At 34.1% G+C, this 11,664-nt stretch overlaps 1 protein-coding gene across 4 annotated transcripts in view; it reads right to left on the bottom strand.

The window, feature by feature from the left end:
- Positions 1–351: 351 nt before the first annotated feature.
- The window catches only part of CEP78 (centrosomal protein 78), a 47,066-nt gene continuing 35,753 nt past the window's right edge, over positions 352–11,664 (bottom strand). For 3 of the 4 annotated variants that reach the window (XM_074280108.1, XM_074280110.1, XM_074280109.1), the window contains one exon: positions 10,606–11,220. In XM_074280108.1, the coding sequence (XP_074136209.1) occupies positions 10,678–11,220 (543 nt within the window). In that variant the 3' untranslated portion in view covers positions 10,606–10,677. Of the gene's footprint in view, positions 3,791–10,605; positions 11,221–11,664 lie in introns of those variants that run through there. The other variant, XM_074280111.1, reaches the window with a different exon arrangement.

Genomic DNA, 11,664 nt, shown 5'->3' with positions numbered 1-11,664 from the left:
TCTTTTATGTTCCTTCTCCAACATTTGCATTTGTTTTGATTTACTTTTCCTTATCTGTTTTGTAATTTCTCATAGAATCATTTCTCTCTTTTTGGTTCCTATTCAATTTCTCTTTTGAGTTTAATGTATTTTGTACTGAGACTACGTGGATGTATGTGTTCAACCTTCCTTTATTTTTCTTCAAATAAAAGAGAAGTTCATGGGATCCTAGTTCCCTTTACCTGTTCTTCTATGACTAAATACTCTTCCTTTTATGGACCTGTTATGTGATATTGATTTCCCTTCTCTTCTTTCTTCTTCAGTATAATTCCTCTTTGCCTCCTATCTTTGTTGTCTCCTTAGTCTTCAGTCTTTTTTTTTTTTTTTTTTTTTTTACTAGTCTCTATGACCTTTAAAGATATTAGTGTTCTCATTCTGGAGAACAATTTGAAATTATACTCAAAAAAGTTATCAAACTGTGCATACCCTTTGATCCAGCAGTGTTACTACTGGGCTTATATCCCAAGTAAATACTAAAGAAGGGAAAGGGACCTGAATGTGCCAAAATGTTTGTGGCCGCCCTCTTTGTAGTGGCTAGAAACTGGAAAATGAATGGATGCCCATCAATTGGAGAATGGTTGGGTAAATTGTAGTATATGAATGTTATGGAATATTATTGTTCTACAATAAATGACCAGCAAGATGAATATAGAGAGGCTTAGAGAGACATATGTGAACTGATGCTGAGTGAAATGAGCAGAACCAGGAGATCATTATACACTTTAACAACAATACTGTATGAGGATCAATTCTGATGGATGTGGCTCTCTTCAACAATGAGAGGATCCAAATCAGTTCCAATTGATCTGTAATGAACAGAACCAGGTACACCCAGAGAAAGAACACTGGGAAATGAGTATGGACCACAACATAACATTTCCACTCTTTCTGTTATTGTTTGCTTGTATTTTTGTTTTTTCTTCTCAGGTTATTTTTACCTTCTTTCTAAATCTGATCTTTCTTGTGCAACAAAATAACTGAATAAATATGTATACATATATTGTATTTAACATATACTTTAACATATTTAACATGTATGGGACTACCTGCCATCTAGGGGAGGGAGTAGAGGAAAGGAGGGGAAAAATTGAAAGAGGTTTTTTGCAAGGATCAATGTTGAAAAATTACTCATGCATATTTTGTATATAAAAAGTATACTAAAAAAAAGTAAAAAAAAAAAAAAGATATTAGGGTTCTAAGAAGACATTTCTTCTTAGAAGAAATTCCTTTATTAATATGTAAATAATCCACTCCCAAATTTCCTTTCCAATTAAGCAAATGTATATCATTCTATGTTTCTCTTGTTTGCCTGCATTCCATTTTCGACAAGAATATTTGGAAAATTTCCATTCTATTAAAGATCCATTCCTTCCTCCTCCCCCCATGGAGGATTATACTTAATAGTTTAATTATCAGTCCTTATTTTTTGCCTTTTGGAACACTGTATTTCTTTATAATGATAATTTCCAAATCTTGTGTAAGATTTACTGAGGTTCTTGGTACTTGGAATTTTTCTTTTTTTGGTGGATTGTATTTTTCTTTTTTTTTGACCTGGAAGTTAATTTGACTACAATATTCATGTTTTTCATTTTGATGTTTCAGGAAGTGACCTTTGAATTCTTTGTTTTAACCTTGCTCTTTGGTTCTAAACATTCTGAACAACTTTCCTTTATAATTTCTTGAAATATAGTATCAAGACTTTTGCAATAAGGGGTTATGATTTTCAGATAACATGATTCTCAAATTATCTCTGAATCCTCCCCATTTCCCCAGATTGGTTATTTTTGATCCAGTTGTTGTTATATTGTCTTGTTTTTTTTTTCCCCTTCAATTCTTCCCTTCCTTCCCCCCACCCCCATTTTAATATTCTTTTTGTCTTAAGAAGTCACTGCTTTCTGTTTGGGCTATCCTAATTTTTATGGCATTTAGTTCTTAGGAGAGTTTGTACACTTCTATAGTATGAATTCTCTCCTCTCTGGCCTTCCATTTTGTACTGCTTATTTGATCTTTTCCTGTAATCCTTTTGTTTTCTGCGAGGTTTTACTTGAACTTCTTGTGGGGTCACTCTCTGCTTCAGTGTTTACTCTCTAAGCATTCCTCATAGTGTTCTTGGTTTGCTCATCTTAGCAGTCACAGAATCAAGTTTGAGGAAGTATGGATGCCTGTGCTCAGGTCAAGTTTTGCCACTAAATGGCCTGGGAAGGGTCTGCTTGATTTTGAGTATGGTCCCTCTTCTACATAGTAGTTGTTTAATAAATTCTTGTTGGCTTTACTCTGATGTAAAGCTTTTCCTAGGGATTCTCTCTTGCCAAAGGTTATAGGACCTCTTTGCATGAAATTCTGCCATCCTGCTGCAGGCCTCAAGGACTATCCCTGCATTGGGCTCCAAGTGATTCAGAGACAACTGGCCTTTGCCTAGGCTTTTCCTCTTGCTTCTGGATCTAGTACCCTAGCGTTCTGTCAGACCTTGCCTATAGCTCCCTGGTTTGTTGTCTGCTAGGATACTGAGCTGAAGTGCTCTTTGTCTAGAGTATTTCTTTTCCTTCTAAGCTCAATGTAGCTGGTGGTCAATGATGTCCTGAACTCAACTTTTTCTCTATCATTTTGCCTCCATCGGGGTCTTGCAGGATTCTGGAGTCCCAGGACAAGTGTTGTTTTTTTATAGCCTGGTGCATGTCTAAGCTCCCCAGGGGATGTTTGTAGGAGATCTGACTCCTTGTTTGATAACATGTTACTTCACTATTACTTCTGAGGTTAGTGCCAAACTCCCAGTCATCTAAGTAGTTTTCAACCTTTATGTCACTGTTAACTTTTCATTGCCAATTATTATTTGTACCTTCACATAAAATACATATGAATACATACACACACGTATGTACATGAGATGTATATGTGTATACACACACACATATGAAACATCTATTATACACATAGATAGATAGCTATCCCTCTCTTCACCCACACAGCCACAACTCTGGCTCAGGCCCTCGTTTTTCCAGGCTGCTGAATTAGCTTTCTAACTGGCCTCCTACCTTCTCTTCTCACTCCACTTCATTATCTGCTGCCTAGGTGATTTTTGCAATGCATTGTCTACTTGTTTCCCATCTCCCCACGAACTCTAGTGGTTCCATTTTATTGCCAAGATCAATAACAAACTCCTCTGTGACTTGATGCTTATTCCCTGGCCCCTTCCTAATTTCCCACTTGTTTTCTCTATACTCCCTTCCAAGAACTCTACATCTAGCTTCAGATTAACTGCTCACTTTCTCAATGGGATATTTTCTTTGCATTGGCTATCCCCATTCATGGACTACCAGTCCCTTCACCTCCATCTACTGATCCGCTGGCTTCCAAGACTCAGTTGGAAGCCTTTCCCCCCTACGCACAACGGCTAGTGCATTCTTTTCTCAGATTACCTCCCATGTACACACCTCTGTTTATATCTAGTTATGACGTGTAGATAACGAATTATTCACATATTATTCTCCCCAATACTGAACATGGGACTAGCAGTATGGCAAGAACAAGAGATAATTGAAGAAAAATTCATATACTCTACTGAAACCCTTGAGATGTTGGAAGAATGCAAAGAACTGTAATGTTCTTGTTGGTTTTCAGGAGGTTTTGGAGCAGCTTCTTTCAGCAGGTTAATCACTATGAGAATAGCCAGGTGTTAAAGTCCCAATCCTTTATTATCTCCTTCACAGTCTGAAAGGCTGGCCTTGGTTTCAGTGAGGGAAGCGCCACAGTGCTGTGAGATGAAGAGAATGAATTTGGCTCTGAGTCTGAGTTCCAACTTCTATGCTCTACATTGAGTATAAACCAATCATTATATCACTAGGAAACCATTATTTGTTGTAAGATTAAATCAACCATACTAAGCACCATGCTAAACTAGATAACCATTGTCTCACCAATTCCACTGACTTAACACCTTGTAAGAATCCTTGTTTCAGAGTTCTGTCCCCTAACAAAGAACCACTTTAACATAGAACTTATAGAAAGACATGAATAGGATTTACACAGGACGGCAAGCCTGAAGAAACTGCTACCTTAGAAATGAACTTGTTCAACTTGTTTTTTTTTTTTTTTAATAGATGAGGACACTAAGGCCCAGTGAAGCTCAAAGCAACATAGTAAATAGTAGATAATAAATATTTCGGTAGGAAGATATTTACAGAAACATAAACCTAAGGCAAGAATGTACAAAGCAATAAAACCTAATTATTTTTCAAGGGAGTTATCTGCTACCATGTGCTATTTTGACATAAGGCTCACAATATGTGCTTGCTTCATTTTCAATATTCCCCACCCTGAACTGACTATATAGCTGTTATTTAGGAAACATTATAATTTAAGAAGATATTTTCTTCACAAAAATTTTTCTATGTTAACCATGTCATGATGCAGAGGTAACCTGGAATATCCAAAGTCTGTATTTATTGGGACAAAACTTTTGACAGACTTTACCATCTTGTAAAGATTTCGATAATGCTTGTATGTTTAATTTTTAATGTTTATCATAAAATGTATGTTTAATTTTTAAGTACCAGTTTCATTAAATTTAGAGTGGTTCATTACCAGGTTGACCATGTGGTGATGAATGTTTTCAGTCATTCCAATTTTTACCTACCAACTCCTGAAGAATTTATGTCAGTGAAGGATATACCTACACCAAGTAAAATATATAAGCCTGTTTCTATTTGGTTATAGAGAAGGCATGAATAATTCTACTCCACTAATCAAGAAAAATTGAGTTTTTACTTAAAAGTTTTCAGAAGCACTGGCTGCACCTTGACAAGTATAGTTACTGTCAATGTACGACAGTTTAACATTCTGAACTAGAGAAAAAATTAGTATTTTTTATTTGTCTTTTAAAGACAGTTTAAAGGTAGCACAAACTTCATATTCAAGAACATTCATGGTAAAACAGTACAACTTATCCTTAAAAGAATTTAGAAAATTAATTTACCTATTTTAAGGGATAACCTTGTGTTAGAACTATCTTTGTTATTTTCCTTAATTCATGATAAATTAACAACCTGGCATAAGAAAACAGGTAAGAGTGATGTTTTCAACCTCTTCAGTACATTATACTGTACATTATGTAAGAAATCAAGAATACCATATATGTATCTTAGGTGGAAAAACTTTAGCAAAAAAGTTGAGTGCCTTTATGATTTTAATTTATTTAACCCTTAGCCAAATGATGTCTTAACATCACCTCACTAACATATTTCTATTAAGACTCTTCCAGAAAAGTATAACCATTAGTAATTGTATATTTCAGAAAGTGAGTTAATAATAATTTATCCTAACTATGAAAAAAAGTCCAATTAAACTGGAAAGCAAAGATTCACTTTCTCATACAACTCTTGAAATTTGTTGAGAATCTTTTCTGACAAGCAGTTATTGAAATAATAATGAATACATATCATGGGATATCTGGTTGCCTTGCTTTACTGTGTACATGATGATTATTAAGTAGGCCATGATGAAAAATTGCAATTTATGGACAATATCTGTTACAAAAGTTGTAGTAGAGAAATTTGAAAGAATTTGATAAGAACTTTCAAACTAATTCAACCAATACTCAACCTCGACAAACCACACAAATATCCTTTCACAAAGTTCTATAAACATTTTCATAATCACAAAATTTACTTATAGCTGCTTATAACACTGCTGGATGATCCTTTTGAGCATGAATATCAAATAGGGATTAAAGCAGGGAAGAAATACACTCACCTAAGTTCTTCACCCAGTGTCAAAAAGAATGTCCTATACATTATATCATCTGGAAAGATGTTGCAAATACACCTCAGGCCAAAATGGAGGCACAGGAGGACCGTAAGTAGGATTAATTTGGGAAACAGAGTTGTACTTTAAAGGTTCAAGTGTTCTATTTTGTTCTTCTCTAAATATTTTCCTTGAAAATATTCATGTACTCTCTATGAAGATAATTTCCAAATTTTAATTCTATGAACTCTGATTTCTCATCTTAACTTCCATCACATATCCCTCACTACCTACTATACATTTCCTTTTACTTGTTCCCTACCAATTACCTGAAGTGGCTTACAAAATTTCACTAAATATTAAAAAAAAAAAAATGAATTATAAACAAAAAGCAGTTTAAAAGACTAAAAAAAAAAAAAAAAATAGATGTAGACACATAGAAAGGCACTCTTGCATAATGAATGCTTAATTTAGACTTCCAGAGTAGCAATAAAGAAACAAATCAGAATATAGATGACATTTCCACTCAAACTATTCAATATATTTAAAATGGACAAACAACTCCCCCCTTTACCAACTCTCCCAAACTAATTTCCCTTCTACCAATCTCTTAGTCAACCAGGTTTAAGATATCAGAGGAAACATCTTGAGGCTTTCCCAAATGCAAATTAAAAAACAAAACAAAACAAAACAAAACCATTTACTGAAGGCTTAATATGTGCAAATAAAACCTTCTAAGTACTGAGTCAATGGTTGTCAAATTCAGAAAAGAAAAAAATAACTATTGGCCAAATATTGATTTAGAAAAATACAAATTAACATTATCTTGTACAGTATTTTTATTCATTCTGTTTAACATTTTCTAGTAATATTTTAAGCCGATTTAGCAGCAAGTTTTATATCTCTGCTGTGGAAGACACAATAAAGTAGAACATAGTACCTATCTACAAGGAGTTGGTACTGTATAATTTCCTAACTCTCATCTCTGGCCTCAATTTCTTTGTCCATTCTACATATGCTCCAAAAATAATCTTCCCCAAATGTCACTCCTATTTAAAATCCTTCAGTGATATCTGATTTAACTACAAGATAAAAGCCCTCTGCACTTCACATTACATGAGGCCAAACTGGATCACTTCTATTCTGAGCTCTTTCATTTGAGTTCCACTAGCTCTCAGGTAGCATGGTATTATGAAAAAAAGAGCTAAGATTAAAAAAAAAAAAAAATTAAGACTAGGAAAATTAGTATATAACCACAAACAAGTCTTTTAACCTCTTGTTATTCTAAGCAAAGGACAATATGTTTCAGAGAAGATGCCAGTACAGGAAGTAATTTCATCTGGGAATTAAGTCACAGGCTCAGGCCTTATCCCTTTTCTTATTTAATAGTTCTTACTACTAACAACATTCTTGATATGGAATATATTCATAGGAATAAGCTCTCTAATCTGTTTTGACAATTAAATGCAAATGTAAAATACTAAATTAGTATTAGTATTTTCTAAGACTAAAAAACAAAATGCACCAAATGCAACATATTAGTTTGGTGATCTAATTGCATAAAGGAATTAAATATACCTGAAGCTTATTAGTAGTTTCAATTGTTTTATAAACAAAACCGGGGTGAATGGAGTGCAGTTCAGCACAGACCTTGCCAGTGCAGACTGTGCCAAACCAATCCAGCAGCACGCCTTGGAGGCAATTACCTTGATATCAATGACAACATTTCCAGAGCTCTCAGCTCACAGATAGTGCGGGCACTGGGAGCAGGACTCTCATCCCTATGGGCAGTTCAGGATCGCAGCCCTACAATGAGGAGCATTAGCAGAAACAGGGGCCCTGGTCACAGTTCCAGGGCTTGTGGTCTCTCACAAACCAGAGCATAGGCCAAGAGAGCAGTGACTACACATCTCCTTAGATCATGGAAGAACTAAAAACTTACAAACCCCCAGAATTAACTCTGAAAACAAAAGCATGGAAAGCCTGAAGCTTGAAACAGCACTTGGGAGCAGAACTCAACTTATACAAAAGTTAAAAGTTAATAGGCAGGAACAACAAAAAGTAAACTTGACAATTTAAAATTACTATGGTGAAAGGGAAGTTCAAAAAACAAACTCAGAAAAAGACAAAAAAAAAAAAAAAAAAAAAAAAAAAAAAAATCAAAGCAGCTACCTGCAAAGCCTCAAAGAAATATGTGAATTGTTCACAAGTCCTAGAAGAAATCAGAAAGGATTTTAAAAATCACATAAATGAAAAAGTGGGAAAATAATGTAGAGTGATGCAAGAAAATCATGAAAAAAGAGCCAACAAGTTAGGAAAATAGGCACACCCACAAAAAATTACTGAAAATAGCATCTTAAAAAAGCAAAATAGATCAAAGGGTAAAAGTGGTATAAAAATCCATTTGAAACAAACAAACCCCAAAAAAGCAAAATTGGACAAAAGAAACATAAGTACAAAAGTTCAATGAAGAAAATAATTGCTTAAAAATTAGAACTGGACAAATGAAAGGTAATGACTCCACAAAACATCAAGAAACAATAAAACATAATCAAAAGGATGAAAAAATATTTAAAAATGTGAAATATTTCTTTGCAAAAACTGATCTGAAAAAGAAATTCAGGAGAAATAATTTAGAATCATTGGGCTACCAAAAATCAATAACCAAAAGTCTAGGCATTATATTTCAAGAAATTATCAAGGGAAACCTGCCCTGACATCCTAGAATAAGAATGCAAAATAATGAAAATTTGTAAAATTATTCCTGGTGAAAAAATCAGAGCTAAATAAAAACTTTTACTTTCAAATACAAGATTCAAAAGAAACAAAAAAGGGTAAACAGAAAAGAGCAATCAGCAATTCAATAAGTTTAAACTGCTGACATTCCTAAATAGGAAGAAGGTACTTCGAATTTCTATGAATTTTATCATTATTAATGGCATTTAGGAGTAAGAGGACATGGGTGTCAATTGATGAGATGTTATCCAAAAAAAGTAAAGTTAAGGCATATGCTGAGAAAAGGGAGGCAAAATGGTGTAAATTATCTCATATTAAAAGAGACAAAAGAACTTTTACAAGGTACATGAAAATGGGGAGGGAAAAGGGGAATGAGGGGAGGGAAGAATGGCAGGCAATGTTTCAAACTTTCTGAACTGGCTTAGAGGGAATAGGATATACCATCAATTGGGTATAAAAATCTATCTTACCCTCAAGGGAAGTAAGAAGAAAAGGTGGTAAAGTGTGTGTGTGGGGAGAATGATAAAAGAGAGAGGTTTAAGGGAACTGGTGGTCAGAAGCAAAACTATATTTGAGGAGGATGAAATGAGTGAAAAAAGAATAAAAAGGAGAAAAGAGAAAATTACATTCAATTAAAGAGATTTTGCACAAACAAAACCTACGCAGCCAAGATTAAATGGAAAGCTGAAACCTGGGGAAAATGTTTATAGCAAGTTTCTCTGATAAAAGTCTTTCTACTCAAATAAATAGAAAACTGAGTCAAATTTATAAGAATATAAGTCATTCCCCAACAGATAAATGGTTAAAGGACATGAACAGTTTCCAGACAAAGAAATCAAGGCTATCTATAGCCATATTAAAAAAAAAAAAAAATGCTTCAAATCACTATTTGAGAAATGCAAATTAAAACAGCTTAGGTACCACCTCACACCTATCACACTAATACAACAATAAAGGAAAATGACCACTGCTGGAGGGGGTGTGGGAAAATTGAGACAAATCTATCTATACCCTTTGATTCAGAAAAAACACTACTAGATCTTTATCCCAGAAACCCAAAAGGAAGGAGGAAAGGACCTATTTTCTTGTGTTGTTTTAGTCACATCCAACTCTTTTTGTGACCCCACCTGAAGTTTTCTTGGCAAAGATACTGGAGGGATTTGTCATTTCCTTCTCCAGTTCATTTTACAGATGAAGAAATTGAGACAAACAGGGTTAAATAACTTGCTTAGGGTCAACTAGGGTCTTCCTAACTCAAGGGCCAGCACCATCTCTTGCATCACTTAGCTGCCCACACGGTGGCAAAGAAACAGAATTTGAATGGAAGGAGAAAAAAAATTGGAACAGAAGGTTTTGCAAAGGTGAATGTTGAAAACTATGCATGTGTTTTGAAAATAAAAAGCTTCATAAAAAAATAAAGTGATGTAGGAAAAAGAGATGGAAATTGAGGGGATGTTCAGCAACTGGGAAATGGGTAAACAAGTTGTAATATATGACTGTGATATACCATTTTGCTATAAGAAATGATGAATGGTATGCTTTCAGAAAAACCTGGAAACTTACATAAACTGATGCTAAATGAAGTGAACAAAACCAGGAAAGTATATGATGATCAGCTGTCAATGACTTAACTACTCAGAATACAATTGATATAAGATAATTTCTGACTCATGATGAAAAATGTTATCCACTTCCAGAGAAAGAACTGATGGAGTCTGAATGCAGATCAAAGCATATTTTTTTAAACTTTATTTTTTTGGAGGGAGGTGGTACGTGGGAGAATCTGTGTTTTCTTTTACAACATGACTAATAATGGAATTGTTTTGCATTACTGCAAAGGTATAACCTATATCAAATTATTTGCCTTCTCAGGAAAGGGTGAGGGGGAAGAGATTTTGGAATTCAAAAATTTAAAAACAGTTTTACATGTAAGTGGGAAATATATATATGTAAAAGAGTCATGAAAACTGAGGAAATCAAAGATCCTTTAAAGATGTGAACGTCTGTAATAAGACCCTATTCAAACTTTTATACTCTGAGAATATATACACCATACATTTCATCATTATATAGTAAAAGTTTCTCAAATGGTTTCCAGGTCCATGCTTCCAAGTTTATTGAAATTTTTAAGGCAAGACATAATTTCAAACATCTAGATCTGAGTCACGCACTTGATAGAGAATGGATACTTTCTGGAATTTCAAGATCAGATGCTATTGATTCACTCTTAGAATGTTCTGATGTTCTGTGTTTACTTTTCTCTGTTTTGGAAATTACTGTCACATCTCCAATTTCTTTCCTAGATAGACTATATTTTTTCGAAGTTGGATATTTTAATTTTTCATGAGCCAAAGGGTTATGCTCCCTATGTCCTTTGCTTTTCTGGCTTATTGTGCTCTCAGAGAAGGAATGAGAACAACTTTCAGACTGTTTCTTTGAAGAGTATTTTGAGGTATATTCACTCATTCTGGCACTTTTCTCTGAGGAACTTCTACTACTTCTGGAAGACTCTTCTTTTCTTTGATCTTGAGTTTCAACAATCATATTTGCTAAAAATGATAATGATGGTGTAGGGACAAATTCTTTAGGAGGAACCTGTTGATGATCAACGCCCTTGATTCCCTGAACTTCTTTGGCCTCCTGAGTAGAAACTGGAAACTGGAAGGTGTCAAGAGGCAAAGAAGTTCTAACATCGCCACTAACTTTCTGAAATTGAAAAGTATAATTAAAATTAGTCAAACTCATTTAATTAAAATTTCTACTGGTTACTGTCACTTTATTAAACATAAAATATACTTAAAATTCAATTCAAATAGTTCTGAGGGTCATTTCTCTTATAGTCATCTTGCTCCTGAGAAACTTCAACAATTGCTCAGCTTTGTCTAAGGCCATTTCCTACAACCCACCAAAGTCTCAAGAAAACTTATATACAAGTTCCAAATTAATAAACAGGGTATACTTCAAGAAGAAGCCTACAACAGGTTGGGAAGAGAAAGCAGGAAAAGAAATACCTATAGGTCAACTCCAGGTAGGTAGCCATTTTTTACATTTTGAACTTAACTTGGTAAGGACTCATTAAAAAAAAAAAAAAGTGTCCCCTTTTTGTATTAAGGTGTTTTTATTCTATTTTTTTTTTTTTTTTTTTTAACC

This window comes from Sminthopsis crassicaudata, chromosome 1 (assembly GCF_048593235.1).
Source record: "Sminthopsis crassicaudata isolate SCR6 chromosome 1, ASM4859323v1, whole genome shotgun sequence".
Classification (NCBI taxonomy): Eukaryota; Metazoa; Chordata; class Mammalia; order Dasyuromorphia; family Dasyuridae; genus Sminthopsis; species Sminthopsis crassicaudata.
The sequence above is the reverse complement of the archived record's forward strand: the minus strand, read 5'-3'. Positions and strand labels throughout refer to the sequence as shown.